The sequence below is a fragment of the Eubalaena glacialis genome, chromosome 18 (assembly GCF_028564815.1).
Source record: "Eubalaena glacialis isolate mEubGla1 chromosome 18, mEubGla1.1.hap2.+ XY, whole genome shotgun sequence".
Taxonomy (NCBI): domain Eukaryota; kingdom Metazoa; phylum Chordata; class Mammalia; order Artiodactyla; family Balaenidae; genus Eubalaena; species Eubalaena glacialis.
In genome coordinates this window covers 3,992,073-4,010,839 of record NC_083733.1, presented here as the reverse complement: position 1 = coordinate 4,010,839, position 18,767 = coordinate 3,992,073, and the positions used below count along the sequence as shown (strand labels likewise).

Below are 18,767 nucleotides of genomic sequence, written 5' to 3'. Positions count from 1 at the left end.
AATCCCAGCTCCGCCACTCCTGAAGAGTACCTTAATGCTCAGTGCCTCCTCTTTCTCATCTGTAAAATGGGCCAATCATGGCACTTAACCCAGAGTTATTGGGAGGAGTGACTGAGCAGATGTGTATAAAGTGCTTAGATTCTGCCCCTGGCACATACTAAGGTCTCTCTCTCTCTGTTTAATAAATACATGTATCTATCCATAGGTACAGTAAATACATGGAAACAGTTAGTCCCCTGCCAGAGCTCCTGCTTAACAAGAGGAAGAAAGGGCCCAGAGTTGTCAAGTCATTTGCCCTGGAACACACAGCTCAGACATACAGGACCCTTTCTGCCCCTGGCCGGAGGTGGGGAAGGGTGTGGCAGGCTGAGGAGTCTGTCCCCAGAATGGTGCATTCACTAATGTGTTCTGGGGGATAGGGGACAGCTCCTGTTCCCTCTGTCACCAAGATTAGAACCCTGGGCCCTGAGAGGTACCCCCAACCCAGGGCTCTTCAGGGCTGTAAAAGGCCCTTTAGAATGGGGAGGGGGCCGGGGCCGCCCCAGCTCATTTGGCAGCGTCCCTACTTCGGGGCTGAGGCTGCCCCTCCAGAGAGCTGCCCTTCCTCGGCGGGCTCCTCGGTTTCCGGGGACGCCGGGCTCGTCCTTACCTCGCTCCTCCCGCGTCCTGCTTGACCTTTACTTAAAGACCAGCTCTAGCGGCTGATGGGTTTCCGCTGGTCCCCGAGGAGACCCTTCAGACGGCTCGCGCCGGGCTTGCTGGAGAGAACCCCTAGTTGGGGCAATGAATCATCGAGCGCGGCTCCCGGCTGGACACAAAATAGATAGAGAAGCCGGCGAGCTATTGTGCGCAGTTTGGGACGCGGTGGGGGGGGGGGCGGGGGGGGGAGGGCGGGAGGCAGGGCTGAGAAGGAGGAGGAGGACGAGGACGAGGAGGAGGAGGAGGGGGGCGGGCAGAGGGGCGGGAAAGGGAGGGGAGGGACCGTAAGGGAGGGATTCCCCCCCCCTCGCCCCGCCCGCCGTGCTCCCGCCCTCCCGCCCTTCTCCTCCTCTCCTCCCTCCGCGCCGCCCGCCGCCCCGCCTCCCTCCTCCCCAATTAAATGACCCAACGCTTTGGCAGGCGCCGGAGCTCGCACATGCGGCTGCCGCTCCAGCCGCCCCGGGCCCGCCGCTGCCGCCGCCGCCGCCGCCGCCGCCGCTGCTGCGTTCCGGGCGCGCTCGCCGCGGCGCTGCCGGGGGCTCGGCCGGCCGGGGGGGGCGCCTCTGCGAGCGGCCGAGCGCCCGCGCCCGCGCCGGCCGCCCGCCGCCAAACTTTGCAGCGCGCACACATGCTCCAAGTTGGGCCCGGCGGCGGCGGTGGGCGGTGAGGGCGGCCCGGGCGCGCGGGGGCCCGGGCGGGCGGCGCGGCGCGGCCATGAGCGGGCGGCCGGCGCCGGTCTCCCGCAAGCAGCGGCTCATGGCAGCGGTGGGCGAGCGGGCGGCGGGCGGCGGCGGCGGCGCGCCGCTCTCCTGCTTCATCTGCGGCGGCGGCATCGGGCGCGGCAAGGAGCTGAAGCTGCAGGTGAAGCAGCCGGCGGCGGGCGTGGGGGCCCCGGCGCAGCCCTTCTTCCCGTTCCTGCAGCAGCAGGAGCCGGCGCCCGGCGCGCGCGAGCTGTCCCCGGCCGACGGCTGCGTGCTGGTGTGCGCCGTGTGCCGATGCTTCCTGGGCGAGCAGTGGGCCGCCTTCGAGCGCGCCCGCACGCCCGTGGACAAGCGCATGTACTGGCTCAAGCGGCCCCACCAGTGCGACGCGGGCGCGGGCGGGCGACGCGGGGGCGCCGGGGCCCCCCGCGAGTGGAACGTCGCCTACGCGCTGGGCGCTGCGGCCGGCGACGAAGACGACGACGACGGTGGCAGCGGCGGTGGCCCCGGGCCCCGCGCGGCCGCTGAGGAGCCTCGAGACTCGGAGCTGTCGGAGCTGTCGGACACCGACCCCCTCTCCGAGCCCGACCCGGCCGCGCGCGACCCCGCCAGTCCCCACCAGGACGGGGCGCCGGCGGCTCGGGCTGCCCCGGGGCCCGGGCCTCGCGGGGGCCGCTGCCCGGAGTGGAGGCTGGCGCCGGGTCCTTCTCCTGGACAGGGCGCAGAGACCACCGCAGTGGGGGACGTGGAAAAGGAGGAGGTCCCCTCGAAGCTCCGAGTGGACGGGGAGCCCAAGGCGGGCATCCGGCGCCGGCGGAAGGGCCCTGGGAGGCACTGGGTCCCGGAGGCCCGGGCCAGCGTCCTGAGGGGCATTCAGGACCCTTGGCAAGGGCCTCCAGTCCAGGTGGCCCCTGCAGAGAGCACGAAAGGAGCCCCTTCCGGCAGGGCCGCCAAGACCCCTGAGAGCAGGCCGCTGGGGGAGACCCGCGGGGGCTGCTGCGTGTCAGAGGACAGTGACATCAACATCACCAGCGAGGAGGAGGGCCACAAGGAGCAGCCTTTCTCAGGCCCCCGCGGCCCCCGAGACAAGGAAAACGGTGGCGGCCGTGGCCCCCGCGCTCCCCTGGAGAGCCGGGCTGCGCCACCAGAGGGCCTTTGCTGCTACGTGTGCGGGTCGGCGCTGTCCCCGGCCTCGCAGCACCAGATCCACGTGCAGAAGCAGGAGAAGCTGGCCCAGGCCCCTTTCTTCCCCTTCCTGTGGCTGCACAGCCCACCCCCAGGGGCACAGCCCATCAGCGAGGGCGGCAGCACCCTGGTGTGCCCCTGCTGCTTCTCGTCTCTCATGCAGCAGTGGCAGAGCTTCCAGCTGGCCAACGTGCCTGTCCTGCAGAGGCTCTACGTGGTGCCCCTGAACAGCCACGCCCCCGGCATGGCCTCCAAGGGCAGGAGGCTCCCAAGGGAAGAGGGCCCGCCCGCCGGGGCCCTGCCAGAGGCCTGCTACCTCTGCGGGGAGGACTGTACCCAGGATGCCCGGGCAGTAGCCTCCAGGATGCTCAATGGCAACACCAGGGGGTCTATGCATTTCCCCTTCCTCAGCCTCCTGCCCTGCCCCCCCAACGCCCAGGGCCCCAACAAGCGCTGTGAGGTCCGCAGCTGCCCCAAGTGCTTCAGCGTCCTGGAGGACGTCTGGGCCCTGTACCGGGCCTGCCAGAACGAGGAGCTCATCACCTCCGTGCAGGGCTTCCTGGGCAGGTACCACCAGGCCTTCTCGGCCTCAGACCCTGCTCTCTCCGAGCCGCCCGCGTCGGCCCAGGGCAGCCCGGCGTCCATCTGCTACATCTGCGGGGCTGAACTGGGCCCTGGGAAGGAGTTCCAGCTCAACGTGAACCCTTCCAGCCGCTTGGGCGAGAAAGAGCCCTTCTTTCCCTTCCTCACCGTCTATCCGCCTGCCCCGCGCGCCAGGCCTGCCGACTCCACCGGCCTGGTGGCCACCTGCGTGCTTTGCTACCACGACCTGCTGGGCCAGTGGCTGCAGCACGAGGCCCGCGGCACCCAGCACGCCGTCAGCCCCTGGTCTCGGCAGTACCAAGTGGAGACGTTCGTGTGCTTCTTCTGCCGGCAGGAGAAGAAGCGGTGTCTTGGGCTGAAGGCCGTGCGGGTAGCCCGGCTGCCCTTGTTTCTCTACACCCTGCGAGCGAGCCACAGCCTATTAGTGGACGATGGCCGGCAGCTGATAATCGGCGCTTGCACAGAGTGTGGGACCCTGGTGTGTGCTGGCCAAGGGCTCACCCGCCAGGGACCCACGGGCTGGAGCTCCCCAGTGGCAGCTGCGAGGAAGGTAAGCAGTTCTCATGTCGTTCCCTGAAGTTCCAGCAGGGAAGGAAGAGATGTTGTTTTCTGTTCTGCCAGGGAGGAGTTTGCACTGATTCTGTGTGGTGTGTTCCATCAGGAGGTGCCCTCCGGGGTCACCCCGCTAGTGCTTGGTGGGTGCGTTGGCCTGGAGGCATGTGGCAGTTCGGAGGAGCTGGGGGCCGAGAGTGGTCCTGTGGAAGAATAGGGCACTGCTGGGAACAGCAGGCATGGGCCTGAACTTGAGTGTGTTTGCAGCGGAATCTATCAAACAGAGGAAGTTCGGGGCACGTCTGTCATCCGCCTGATAACATTGGTAATTAGTCCAGCCATGCAGGTCACTGAGAGGTCTCCGTACTTACCCGGTTTAAGCACATCAGAAGTTCCTCTCTCCTCTTGCTCCCACTCAGCTTAGCTTTTCCAGAATTTCCCACCCAAGTTCACACTTTTCCTTTGAGGCTCTCTGGTTGCTTAATAGCAGCTGGAGATGGATTTCCAGACGTGGGGTTTGGGACCCAGGGGACAGTGGCCCAAACAGACATTTCTCCCGGTGGGAAGAGAGTCTTTCTTTTCTGCAAGTCGGCTGTGCAGGGGGAGGGTGGGAGGCCTGGCGTGCGCCCTGTTTATAAGGCGCCTGCCTTCACGCTGCCTGCCCCGGAGGAGCCAGACGGGGCTCGGTTCATTTTGGATCTGGCTTTGCAAAGGCCGAAGCAGGAACTGCCCCCGGTGGGTCTGGGAAAGCAGACGTCTGTGAGTTGTGACCACCATCACGGCCACCGGAGCCAGAAATCCTGGTTTCCACCAAAGCTGGTGACACTGGCTTGTCTTAATCAGACACCTGGAGTGGTAGCCGCTGGCGAGGGGCTGGCGGAGGGACCTGTGAACAGGGAAGGGTGTCTCCGCCCGTCCAGGAGTGGGTGTTCCGTCTGCCTGAGAGGCTCCTGATCCTGCCTCCCAAGCATCCATGCGTGTGCACACGTGTGGGGTCCTGGGTTACGTGTTCACGCTCGGTGGTCGCGTCTATAAAGTAGATGTCCGGCCCCGACGCCTTCACGCTCTGCTCAGGGTTTCTTCGATGTCAACATCCCCTTTGGACTTAGTGCTGTCTTTGGGGGGCTTTGGTCTGGTTTGGGGGCTTTTGTCTTTAGAGCTGTTTTTGGATGGCCTCTCGTTTTAAACGGACAAGCCTGCCACCCCCGCACCGTGGAGGCTAAACCTCTTGTTTGCGGTGTGCGGCAGCCCAGCCCGCGGGTCTGCTGCTGGGAATCTGACCTGCAGTTCCCGGAAGGGCCGGGCCTGGGAGAAGAGCCTGGCTGAGCAGGACAGAGCCGGGTTCCAATCCTGCGCTTTCTCTTGTTAACTGAGCGCCAGGGAGGATGCGTCTCATCCTCCCTGAGTTCATTTCTTTAAGCTGGGCAGTGGAAATAAGTATCACCTGCCTCGTGGGGCCATCATGAGAATTAAATGAATCGGGGCATTTGAATGCTTCCGGCAAGTCAAGTGCTTGGCATATAGTGGCACCCTTGTGTCCTCCCCATGTGTCGGGGCAGATTGTTCCAGGATGCAGGTGGATTCTGCAGGGTGGGTACAGATTTTCAGCTTGGCGGTGGTGGGCGTGGGGTCATCAAAGCACTCCCCGTGAGGCCTCTCAGATTGTTTTCTGTACAACGTCCAAACTGTGGTGTTTTCCCACGTTGATTTGCTCGCTCATCGGGAGTTGATGAGATGCCGACTGGGGGCCTCAGTGATAGGAACTTGAGGAAACAAAAGAAGCTGCAGTTCCCCGTCCAGCTGCGAAGGGGGGTGCGGTGGGTGGCCAGGTGTGGACGAAAACGCAAGCTGGTGTCTGCCTAGGAGGGGTCAGCATGAGTTTGGGGGGGCTGAACGTCACGCTAATTTCTGCCCCATTTCTAAAGCAACTTATTTCGTTTGCTCCTTACCACGTCCCTATGAGACGTTATTATTCCCATTTTAGAGATGAGTAAATGGAGGCTCAGAGAAGTCAGATGACCTTGTTGACTATCACACAGCCAGTAGGTCGCCGAGGTGGGTCTTGAACCCCAAAGTCCTCAGCCGTTGGACCGCCTGGCAGAGGTGGAACCTTGGAAGATGGGTGGGATTTGTTGGTGGGAGAGGATTCAGGAGGAAGGGAAGTAAGGTTGGAGTGAACTAGAGGCCTTGAAATCAAAAAAAGGAGGTCGGGTTTAAAGTTGAAGATACGGGGGAGCAATAAAACGTGAACGAAGCCTTGGAATGGGCTGGGAAGAGCTCCGCCCAGGGCTGGACCGTGGCAGCATCCCAGGTGGTTGGTGAGGCCATCGGGCCTCTGGTTGGTGGGGCAGCAGTGCGGGGCTCAGGCTCATTTAAACAGAGGGAAAGAGAAACCTCAACTCCTGCCTCCAGGAGAGCCTGATTGATGGTCAGTAGAGGGCCGGAAATACAGCCTCTGCCCCTCACCCCACATTCATTCAACAGATATTCATGGAGCGCCTACTCTGAGCCAGGCGCTGTTCCAGACACTGGGGCGCTGGTGGTGTCAGGGGGAGGGGCACGAAGAGCCCACAAAGAATACTTCCCGCAGAGCTGTGAGTGAAGCAGGTTGAGGCTAGGCCAAGTGGCAGGGTGGGCTTGGGGATGAGAGCGCAGGGTCACAGGAGCTGCAGACCAACCCAAGGGACTCCTGGCAGGGCTGTCAGGGGTGAAGAAGCGGGTGACACCACCAAGGAACGTGCAGAGGCCCCCATGCTCCTTTCCCGAAGCCAGTTCCGGAGTCCTTGGTTCTCATGTCCATATTCCGTGTCTCCGTTCGGTGCGTGGTTTGAGAATTTGTGGGGGAGTGGCTAGGGGCATTGGAAGGTGGCTGCGGGGAGCCATTTAGCTGGGACAGTGTGTTCCAGAATCTCGTCTATACCGCCTCCTATGATGCCTCAGTTGTTTCCTGTTAAGGGTTCATTTACAAGCGAATCAACTTTAACCGCTAAGAAAGTAAATGTGAAAGAGGAAGGAAGTAAGGAAGGAAGGGTGTCTGTCACTGGTGCACTCCCTTTGGATTGTGGCTTTTCTCACCAGCTGGACTCCTGGCCCCCTGGAGAGCACCCTGCTCTGTAGCCACCATATCTCTGAGCTGGCTGCTTGGATAGGGCTGTGTCGGGGGTGGGCTGCGGAGGCTGCAGCCCACCCACCCTTTTTGGGGGTGCTTCCCCGAGGAGGAGCCCCAGCACCAGGAAGCTCTGCGAAGCCATGGAAAGACCCTGGCTTGGCCTTAAGACAGACCTGGCTTCAATCTTCATTCTGCTGGGAGCTGGCTGTGTGACCTTGGGTAAGACTCTTGCCCTCTCTGAGCCTCAGTTGCTGCCCCTGAGAAGTGGAGATGCTCGTTCCTCTGGAAGGTTTGTGATGTGAGAGCTGCTAGCGGGCACCAGGGGTACGGGTCCCATTCATTCCTTTCTTCTCCCTGAGGTACTTGTAACTCAGGCTGGGTCTCTCACTGGCACCCACAGGCTCCAACATCGCAGCCTCTGCCCCCCACTTTTCTGCTGGGGGTGGGGAATGGTTGTCCCTTCCTTCAGAGCTAGGAGGCACGGCAGGCCAGGCTCGGAGATGGCATCTGGGGACGTAATAATGATGAAGATACAGAATGCTTCCCGAGTTCCAGGCTGTGCCAGGCTTCACCTGTACTCACATTTACCAAGTCCTCACAACAACCCCATTTAGGGAGGTGCCACTCTCCCCCGTCATAGAGGAAAAAGCAAGTTCAGAGAGGTCAAGGAGTTTGCCCAAGGTCACTCAGCTCATGACATCAAGGCCAACATTGGACCCAGGAGCCCGGCTTTGGAGTCTGTGCTCTTGACTTTCTTTCCCCTCCGGGGCTCCAGCTGTAAAGGTGGCAGTGCCCTGGGGGTGGGGAGGGTGGTCCTAATAGCCCCTGCGTGAACCTGCCCACCCCGCATTTCAGCCGGCAGAGCAGCTGGGAGGCAGGAGTCAGCTTGACTGGGCCAGAGGCCCCAAGCACCCCCCCACCGGCTGCCTCTGCTGCCTACCCCCCGCCCCCAGTTTCTCCACCTGCTGAGAAGTGGCGCCCTTTGTCTTTTGCTTCCCCCAGCACTGCCCAGGTGTTCAGATTTCAGCCGGGGACCTCCGTCAAGGATGGGTTTGCCGCGTGATCGAGCTGCTTTCCTCGCGAGCCAGTTGGCCGCCAGGCCTCCCTTGCCTCTTCCCTCCGTCCGGGGAGCGTTCTGGGCAATGGAGCGTGCAGCTGTTTACCTAACCGCACCCCGGCCCTTGCTAGGGGCTGCCCGCCCAGCCCCCCGAGCCTGGCCTCCCGGCCTGGAACAGGTGTTGCCGCTGGGCCGCCTTTCTTTTCTCCGCGCTGACATCTGAGGCCTGCAGAGAGGGTCTGTCATCACTCGCCTGTCAGGGCCACATGCACATCTGTTTCCCGTGTTCCCGGCTCTTCAGGGAGGGCCTGGCAGCCCCTCCTCCCCGGGTCCAGGATCCAGGGGCACTTGGGCGAGGCGATAGGATGGGGGAAGCTTCCGGAAGGTGCCAGGAGAGGCTGCCCGGCTGGGCTGACACTGGCACCCTCTGCCTGGCAGCTGCTGGGAAGTGACTGGGCTTTGGCCTTCACCAAGCTCTGACCACCTCCTCCGAGGGGAGGTCTCTGCTTTTCTTGGCGGGTTGGGAGCCATCTGCTAGTGGAGTAAACTTTCCAGATGTGCCTTGTCTTAACCCTGGAGGTGATTAGAGACAACTGGCATGGCAAGAGGTCTTCAAAACTCAGCCTCCCTGGAAGCAGGGAAGGGGAATTTGCCCAGAGCCTTCTGGCCCCTTCTCTGCTTAGATCTCTCTGGGTCCGACCCTTGGGAGATTAACTCTGCTGTGACTCTTTGGAGGGGTTGAAGGTTCTGGGCAGGTTTGCCTCATTGGCACATTCTTTTGGCTGAGGAAGAGGCCGCGTCTGGAATTCAGGTCCATCTTCTGTCCTAGGTCCATATCCTGGTGGGGACGGTGGCGAGGGATGATGCTTCTGCCCTCTGCGAAGAGCGTTTAGGACCTTGGCTTCTGTTTGCCATGCCGTCCCCAGAGGGAGCCTCACGAGGGCAGTTGTGGAAGGAGCTTCTACTGGCCATGTGACCTTTGTTCATTTCCCCATCTGTCAAAATGAAAGGCCTGGTCGTCAGGGGTCACAGGCGGTTTGCATGGCACACGTGAAATCTGACTGGTGGTACTGTGTTGAGAAGGATGCTGAGGCTGTGTCTGGACTTGCTGGGAAAATATCTAGCAGTTTATTAACAGTTATTTTTTTCTCTTTTTTCCCCAGCTTTTTGAGATATAAATGACATACAGCATGATGTAGTTTTAAGGTGTGCAGAGTGTTGATTAGATACACGTGTCTATTGCGAAATGACCTCCATCCCCCCTGCCCCAAAGTTGCCATTTCTTTTTTGTGGTGAGAACATTTAAGATCTACTCTCTTATCAACTTTCAAGTATGTGATACAGTGTTGTGAGCTGTCATGCCCATAATGTACGTTTGGCCCCTTTGTTCAATATCTCCCCATTTCATGGGGTCTAGGTTTTAAAATTGGTATGTGATGCTGGGGCCCCGAAACACCATGATGTTCTGTCCTGGGGAGGATAAAGTATTACGGTCACAAAACCCTCACGGATCATCATTTTTCAGGCAACTTTACACCAGGAGGGCCGACAAACCCACAGCCTAAGGCCACTTTTGCTGGTTTGATCTTTCAGTAATACAAGGTAGTTAGATGTATAAGTTTTGAAAGAAATTCTGCCAGTCCTGTGCCAGGGATGCTGGCGCAGTTCTGCCTCCTGGCCCAGCTCAGCCCTTGACCAGGGCTGCCCTGGAGAAACGTTTGTACCCATTCTACCCATTAGCTCAACAAACGTTTGCATGCCCGCAGTGCACCAGGTGCTCTGAGGATGTGATGTGGAATCAGGCAGGCCCTGCCCTTGGGTGGATGGGGATGGGCGGGGGGGGAGGGGGGCGCGGGTGTAGGGATCCGGCTGTGATCGTGCACTGTGTTGAGTTCTGTGCTGGGGTCTTCTGGGAGCCCATAGGATGAGGGGAAACGGGTATGTTCAGGGAAGGCTTCCTGGAGGAGGTGACACCTAAGCTGACCCAAAGACTGAAAAGGAATCAGCCAGGTCCACAAGGGGGTCATGTGCTCCTGGCAGAGGAGCATGAGCAAAAGCCTGGATGTGGGGAGTGGCATTTGCTGGAGAACCTTAAATAGTTCCTCTTGAAGTGGGAGGAGGGGATGGGGTGGGAAGGGTTGGTAGTGTTTCGAATCCCTGGATGCACATTTGAATCAACTGCCCCAACCTGTTAAAGCAGAATCTCTGAGGGGTGGCCCTGGTGGCACTGGTATTTTAAAGCTTCTGGAAGATTCCAGAGTTGGGGTGAGAACGGCTGATAGAGATTTTGGAAGCACAGCCCAGGAGTTTGGGGCTTTTATCTTGAAGGTGTGGCTTGGCAGTCACCAAAAGGATTCTACTCATTTGTTCAGTCTGTCTTTACTAAGCGCCTACTGTATCCCAGGCACTATCTGGGCATCAGGACCCAGCAGTGAGCAAACCAGGCCTGTGCAGGGAGGGGCTGTGATGGTGGTGACGGAGTGGCGGGGAGAGGGGAGGGTTGGGGGCTGTCACCTGAGCAGTGAGGGGGGTCTGGCAGGGGCCTGAGGAACAGTGAGGAAGCCGGGGTGCCTGAGGGCAAGGTGGGGTTCCTCTCAGAGGCCGGCAGGGGCCTGTCGGGGGACCTCACTGGGGAGCCAGGACTGTGGGCTGACCCTGAGAAGGCATTGTTTTTGTTTTGTTTTTAAATTGAGGTATAATTCACACCCTACACAACGCACTCTTTTAAAGTGTACAGTGCAGTGGTTTTTAGTGTATTCACAGGGCTGTGCACCCATCACCACTATCTAGTCCAGAACATTCCTATCACCCCCGAAGGAAACCCCCTCCCCATTAGTGGTCACTCCCCCTCCCCCAGCCCCTGGCAACCATGAATCTCCTGTCTCTACGGATGTACCTATTCTACATTTCGTAGAGATGGAACCATACAGTATGTGGTCTTTTATGTCTGACTTTTGTCATTTATGTTTTTGAGGTTCATCCACGTAGCATGAATCAGTGCTTCAGCCCTTTCCGTGGCTGAATACCGTTCCACTGCATGGATAGAGCACATTTTGTTTATCCAGCCATCAGTGGATGGACATTTGGGCTGTTTCCACCTTTTGGCTGTTGTGAATAACGCTGCTGTGAATGTTTACAGGTGTACAGGTTTTTGTGTGGATCTGTGTTTTCTCCTGGATAGATACGCAGGAGTGGAATTGCTGGGTCATCTGGTAATTGCATGTTGACCCTTTAAGTTCCACTTTCCCACTGGGGCTTTTAGGGAGGCAAATACCGTGATTTGACTTGGGTTTGAAAAAGTCACATCTGTGACTCCTTGAAGCTGTGTTCCGTCAACTCACTGACCACCGTTGCACCTTCTGGGGCTGGTCTCCATCACTGGATTTGTTTGAAGCTGGGAGTTAGTCTTCTTCTCCCTGGAATAAGAGAAGCTTTATTAAGAATTGAGCTCTTGGGGATTTTGACTTGCTATAGCTGCACCCCTGGAAATCAGAGGAGCCAGATTCTGGCCCCAGCACTCAGTTGCCTTGGGTAAGACCCTCCACCTGTCTGGGTCTCAGTTTTCCCCTCTGTAAAATGGGAGCAGATGGTAGACTAGTAGCTGAGCCCCTTGGCTCCTACGCAGCTGCCAAGCTGTCATCTTTCTGCACCTTTTGGCAGGAGTGGGATTGGGGGGTGGAGAGAGAAGACCCCTGGGGTCGAGGCCTAGCTTGGCTCCGTGAGTCCAGCGGCTCTGAAGTTCTCTGCCCCATCACTGGCTGCCCCAGCCTCTTGCTGCCCGACCTGTTTGGTGTGGAACCCTGTATGAAATTGATTGCTGGATTGGGTTTCCTTCCAGAGGTGCCAGCAACCTTGAATGGATGGCACAAAAGTCACAGTTGGTATTTGGTACAGCAGAGCCAGGCAGGCATGCCGGGACCCTGGGCAGGAGCACCTCCTCTTGGAGCCGTTTCTCCCTGGCAGGTGAGAGTGAAGTGGGGAGAGGAAGCGGTCCAGGGTCCAAGGAAGACCGCTCAAAGGTCAGAGCCCACCAAGGCCACGTTGTCCTGCCCACCTCTTAGTGTCAGTTGTTGGCAGAGCCGGTGAAAAGGAAGATCATTGAGGTTCTGTCCGCCCCCCTGGTCCTGATGCAGACACGGCGAGGTCTGAGAAGATGGTGGTGGTTACGATGCTGATGCTGGCTGTAGCAGAGGACGCTGCTAGTGCCCACTCTGTGCCAGCCACTGTCCTAAGAGCGCACGTAACCCTCTACCCTCTTCCCCAGACTGCCCGTTCCTCCTCTGGCCACAGAGGGTGGCGTGAACTGTCCTGTGGGAAGGTGGCGTCAGTCTCGAATCTCCCATGAGGAGGCCAGGGCTCACGACCCTGAGAGTCTTGGGTTACATGGCAGAGCTGGGATGTGCGAGAGCCAGTGGTCTAACGCCCGGCCTCGGCCTCTCCCCCTGCCCGGGCTTGAGTGGCACCCATGGGAGAGGATGTGGGGCTGGCAGGGGCCCGCCCTGGTGTAGCCACACAAGGAGGCTGCCCTTGGACTCCTGCACCAGCTCCCCGAGGGGGCTGGCGTGGGGAGGGGTCCGAGCATCGGCACGCTGCAGCCCTGTTTTATAAGCCTTCCCAGACCCGTAAACCTCGCCCGGCTTCCAGACGAGGGTTCGCAGACGGGGATTAAGAGGCTTGTGTGGGTTCTGCCTCCGGGGAGGGACGGAGACAGGTGGGAGACAGGCGTGGGCTTTGCAGGCTCCCAAATGCAGCAGCCCCGGGACGGGGGCGGATCAGAGGTCCTGGTGTCCACGACCGTCGGTCCAAGACAAGGGCGGCCTGGAGGAGCCTTTCAGCCTTTGAGGCTCAGATGGCCCAAGAGGGTGGCCTTCGATGGGCTTCGGCGCCAGCTCTTTTAATCCTGATTGCTTTGATGGCGGGACCTCTCCTTTGACGGCGGGATCTCTCCGCTTGCCCTTTCCCTTCCGGAGGGTCTTGCTCAGTTGTATGCTGTTCTTTCTTTTGTGTGATTGTGCGATGCCCTGGGGCCATCGGGCGGGGAGGCCCGGAATGACCAGAGCAGTGTTCAGAGCGGGGGTCCCCAGGCAGGGCCCTCTGCACCAAGCACCTGGGCTGCCACGGGGCCCCCGGCACGGGGAAAGCAGAGGTCAGGCAGCCTCACCGTGTGCCGTCCCCTGCGTCCTGCTGGGGTCTGGGGGGTGGGGGCAGCGCCGTCCTGGAAACAAGGCCTCTGTCCTGTCTGTGCAGGAGCCAAGACTCCTTGGGGACCTGCACATCCCGGTCCAGAGAAGGGTGGCCCTGGCCCCTGGCCTGCGTGCAGCCTGGCCTGGCTGCAGAGTCACCCAGCCGCCCCTCCCGCCAAGGGAAGGATTACTGCTCTTGTCCCTCGCCCTCCTTCTTTTGGGAAACTGCATTTTCTTTGCTTTTCAAAACTGTGTAGGGGAAGTGGGAAGCGGTTTTTGGAGCTCCCATCCCGTGGGGTGGGGTGGCCGGAGTCCTTCTCGTTAGCGGGCGAAACCCGGACCTCACTCACCTGTCACTCACCACGTGATGGGGAGGAACCGGGCCTTCTCTGGGGTGAGCGCTGGCTTCGGGGCAGGTCCCGAGGAGGGGGCCCTGGTGGCCCTGGGATGGCCAGTTGTGTGGGCGTGAGAGGATGGCGCCTTTCCCCCATGTACCCTGCCCCGCCGACTTATGCACAGACACCCCGACACACCTCTCATACCCAGGCTCACAAGCCTTTACTGTGACACCCACTCCCTCGTTGCACATGCGTTCACACTCACATGCACACTCACACGGGTGCGTGCTCTCTTGCACGGACACACTCATACACACACACCCCCATCACATTCTCTGAGAGAGGGGTGTTCATATCTGTCACAATTTTGGATTTGTCTTTTTCTCTCTTGAATTTTGTCGACTTTTGCTTCGTGAATTTTGAGGCTCCTGCACGTTTATGATTGTTTCGTCTTTCTGATGCGTTGGCCCTGTCGTCACAAAGACGTATCCCTCTATCTCTGGCAATGTCTGTGTCTCGAAGTCTATTTGATCGGAATCATCCCCGTCTGAAAATCAAGGCCTCTGAGGTTCAGAGAGGGAAAGTGATTTGCCCAAGGTCACACAGCTGTTGGTGTCCGGGGTGGGATTCATGTCTCTCCGTGCAGCTCAAAAGGTTTCTCCACCCCACTGGCTGCTTTGGGCCAGCGGGTCTGAAAGAAGCCCCTTCCTGATACTTTCTGGGTGCCTGCATTTTGATGTCATGATTGTCAGGTGGCCAGAGCTGTGTCCCTGCCCACCCTCAGCAGAGGACCCCCCAGGAGCCCCAGAGCCGAGCATCTGGCCTACAGCCTGCGGAGCTCAGCTGAGCATGCTTGGAGCATCCTCCGGAGATTTCTGGCCAAACTCTGCTCTGCAGCTCCTGGCCCCCCCCACCCCATTTGGTGAGATTGTTCTGAGCGTGTTGAGTGGAGCTTCCCAGGACTCACATGTAGAATTTCTTCTGGGGGGGCAGCAGAAATGTCCCCCCTTGCTGGCTTCTCTGGTCCGTGTGGGCCTTTTGGAGCTCGTGCTAAATCCACACTTTCCGGTGACTTCACCCCAGCCAGGCCCACGCCTGGAGATCCTCGGGGGCTCCTTGCTTTAGGCAGGCTGCCTGCCAGTGGTCCAAGTCATCGCAGCCAGCTCTGCTCCCGGGTCCCAGAGGAGAGCCACCTCCACCTCCCTGGGGCATGCTGGGAAACTCTGGGACCTGCAGGGGGCCTGGGAGGGGTGTTGCCTAGGAGACGTTTGTGGGGAGAGTTGACACAGTGAGGGGACATATTTGCCTTAAGCTGTAAATAAGGGAGTATAAGCAAAGGGTTGGTTCACTGGGTTGGTGGGTTGGTTCACTCAGCAGAGTTTTCACTGAGCCCCTACTATGCCCTGGATGCTGTGCTCAGAGTTGAGGACCGTGATTGTGCCAGGTGTAGGCTATGAATACTGTTATTTATCTAATCCTAGACGGGGTCTGTCCACTGTAAAACACATGATTGTTTTATATGCCACTAGGCAAGAAAAAATGCTGCTCGTGAAACTGACACTTCACCCATTGTAAGATTCATCCTGATTTCAGAGAGCTTAAAATGTAAAACAGATAGTGTGGGTCTTCAAATCAACGAAATGGGAAGATGACGATGATGAGGATGGTGGTGATGAGGAAACAGCAGTGGCAGCTGCCGCATGTTAGATGCTTACAAGGCATTATCTCACTGACCCTGTGAATAGGGATCTGGTGGGTGAACCTCTCTTTCCTGCTGGGCCCTTTGGGGTGACTTTGCAGTGACTGGGCGAGGTCCCGCTGAGCCTGGATAGGGCCACAGTTGAGGTTGACACAGCAACACAGCTACACTGGGCACCACGGGGGAGCCGTCAGCCTTGAGAGGCCTCTTGCCTCTGTCACCTCCAGGTCTGGCACCGGGCAGCAGGGAGTGACCCAGCTGACAGGCTGTGGTGTCCTGGTGCCGGGCTCCGTGCCTCAAGGGGCGTGACGGGATCCCTTGTGATTCTGGCTGCATTGGCGCTGGGGCCTTAATCAGGCGGAACGCGGCGTCAGCAGAAACTGGCAGCCGCATGGCTCGGGGGGCCTGGCTGGTGGGAGGGGTAGGAGCAGGGCTGCCGGTGCCCCCCCTCTTCCCCACCACCCTACTGGGGGCCGCTTCAGGCCAGACCAAGGTCCTAGGGAGGGTTCAGGGTCCCTGCCAGGACCCTGCAAACATAAGAGCCTTTCTGCTCTGGGGAGAGATATGCAAGGACGTCAGAAACTCACTTCCCAGGCTTTTCCTGGAAAGAAGCCCTCATTCCTCTGCTTAGTGTCACCCTGTTCTCCCAGCCATCCGTACAAAAGCGGGGCTGGAACCGTGGCTCCAGGTGAGGCCGTGCTGGTCTGCTCTCCACGGGCGGATGGTGTGGTTTGGCCAAGGGTATTCTGAAGTCAGACCTCGCCACCCACCCCTGCCACCCACGTGGTCCTCCGCATCGCTTCACGGCTCTGAGCCCCAGGCTTCTCGCCCATACGCAGGGACAATCTGATGTCCTCCCTCAGGGGAACGGGAGGCAGCTGAAGCCCCCAGTGAGAGCCTGGCAAGCTGTCAAGACCCCAGAAATGTTTGCTGTGGTTACTGGGGGCAGAGGAGGGAGGGGTGTGTGAGGAATCTGAGGCCCCCGTCGGAGGGGGATGGGAAACCTGGAAGTAGCCTGAGGCACCTGGGGTCTGAGCTGCCCTTGTCCCCTCCCTGGGCTCCCAGTGTTCATCTGAGAGATGAAGGGGGCATTCAGGTGATCGACCCTCACGTGACCTCTGGCCCTGACAAGAGCCACATTGGTATGTGGTGGCAGTCAGCAGGTACGTGCCACCTGACTGCTTGTCGGTCTGTGGGCCTGTTTCCTCATCTGTATATGGGAATTACTGTAGTGTGTGTGTGTTATAGGGCTTGGGACGTAGTACATGCTCAATAAAGGTTGGCTCTTATTATTATTTTTAAAAAATTTTGTTGAAGTATAGTTGATTTACAGTGTTGTGTTAATTTCTGCTGTACAGCAAAGTGATTCAGTTATATATACATATATTCTTTTTCGTATTCTTTTCCATTGTGGTTTATCACAGGATTTTGAATATGGTTCCCTGTGCTGTGCAGTAGGATCTTGTTGTTTATCCATCCTATATATAATAGTTTGCATCTGCTAATCCCAGACTCCCACTCCATCCCTCCCCCACCCCGCACTTCCCTGGCAACCACGAGTCTGTTCTCTATGACTGTGAGTCTGTTTTTGTTTCATAGAGCTGTTTATTTGTGTCATATTTTAGATTCCACATATAAGTGATATTGTACGGTATTTCTTTCTCTTTCTGACTTATTTCGCTTAGTATGATACTCTCTAGTTGCATCCATGTTGCTGCAAATGGCATTATTTCATTCTTTTTTATGGCTGAGTAGTATTCCATTTATATATGTACCACATCTTCTCTATCCATTCATCTGTCGATGGGCATCTAAGTTGTTTCCATCTCTTGGCTATTGTGAGTAGTGCTGCCCTGAACATAGGGGTGCAGGTATCTTTTCAAATTATAGTTTTGTCTGGACATATGCCCACGCTCTTATTACTTTTGCTATTTGTCATTTAGTTTCCTCTCCAGTCCTCATCATTCTCGAGAGCTGACCCATAGACCTCAAAAACACAGGGATCTGGACCCCATGAGTGAGATGAGATGAACCAGGAGGGGGCACCTTTTGGCTCAGGCCATGAGGAAGAGGGACACGCTAGAGTCAGGAGTTAGGGGAGTTACAGAGACCCATCATTCTCAACACTATGTCCCCTTTCTTACATACAGATTTCTTAACCTCAAAACTCAATGCAAAATCTGGAGTGTATCTGCAATTTTCTGGGGATAGGACATCAGTGTCTTTTATTAGGCTCTCAAAGGGGTGTGTGACCCCCCAAAGGTAAAGAGCCACTGTTAACATCTGCACCCATCTGCACACAGTCATAGCGCAATGCACGTGAGCTGACTCCTTGACATTCCTTGAAACCATCTGACTTGTTCCCACCATCATATCTTGACACGTGCTCTTTCTTCTACTTTTCTGCCTATTTTCCCACTCCTGGAAACCTCCTTTGCTAACTCCTACCAGCCAAAGTCTCCCCCTGCTCCCCCAAGGGCCTAGGCCTTTGTCTTTATGCAGCTTTTTCCCAGTTGGTAATAATTAATCACTTTATTATGTGTGGTTTCATGTTGTCTTCTGGTTGCTTCAAATCTGTAAGCCCTGTCTCTCCAACTAGATGGAAAAAATAACTAAAATTGGCATTTTTATCCTTGGACCCTCCATTGGGTTTTCTTTTGTGCATTGTACACAGCAATTCCTTACCAGCCGTGGGAATGGCATTCCTCAAGAGCTCCATGGTTGGCAGAATCAAAGTCTCAGAGAAAATAGGGAAAAAAACAATAAAGATGGTATTAAGTATATGTCTTTAAAAATCACAGTAAATAAACTTTCTAGGAGACATCAAGTCAAAACACATGAGTTTCATCCACATTTGAAAACCTGTTCCAGGGACTTTCCTGGTGGTTTAGTGGTTGGGACTCTGCCCTTCCAATGCAGGGGGCATGGGTTCGATCCCTGGTTGGGGAACTAAGATCCCACATGCCATGTGGCCAAAAAATAAAATAAAAATAAATAAATAAAAATAAAAACCTGTTCCAGTAGGTAGCCTTTTCCTGAGTTTCCTTCTTCAGTGGGTGGGTGACCTGAGGTGCTGAAGGAGAATGGTCCCGTAAGGTTTATTTCTTCTTGAGTCAGTTTTGGTAATTTATGTTTTTCAGGGAACTTATCCATTTCATCTAGGTAGTCAAGTTAATTGGCACAACTCCTTCATAATATTCCCTTATTATCCTTTTAATGTCTGTAGGTTCTGTAATGATGTCCCCTCTTGCATTCCTGATATTGGTCATTGGTGCCTTCTCTCTTTTTTCCGTGGATCAATCTAGCTAGAGGTTTATCAATATTATTGATCTCCCAAAAGGTTTATATTTGGAGACTATGCCTCTTTAATGTTTTTTGTTTGTTTTTTTTTTAATTTATTTATTTATTTTTGGGTGTGTTGGGTCTTAGTTTCTGTGCGAGGGCTTTCTCTAGTTGTGGCAAGCGGGGGCCACTCTTCATCGCGGTGCGCGGGCCTCTCACTATCGCGGCCTCTCTTGTTGCGGAGCACAGGCTCCAGACGCGCAGGCTCAGTCGTTGTGGCTCACGGGCCTAGTTGCTCCGCGGCATGTGGGGTCTTCCCAGACCAGGGCTCGAACCCGTGTCCCCTGCATTGGCAGGCA

General features: G+C 57.3%; 1 protein-coding gene across 3 annotated transcripts in view; it reads left to right on the top strand.

Moving 5' to 3' along the window:
• Positions 1 to 1,806: 1,806 nt before the first annotated feature.
• Positions 1,807 to 18,767, top strand: part of GSE1 (Gse1 coiled-coil protein) — a 422,772-nt gene continuing 405,811 nt past the window's right edge. For all 3 annotated transcript variants that reach the window (XR_009698017.1, XM_061174308.1, XM_061174307.1), the window contains exon 1: positions 1,807 to 3,738. Coding sequence is in view for 2 of the 3 variants with exons in the window: in XM_061174308.1 (XP_061030291.1) it covers positions 2,743 to 3,738 (996 nt within the window). In the remaining variant the exon portion in view is untranslated. The remainder of the gene's footprint in view (positions 3,739 to 18,767) is intronic.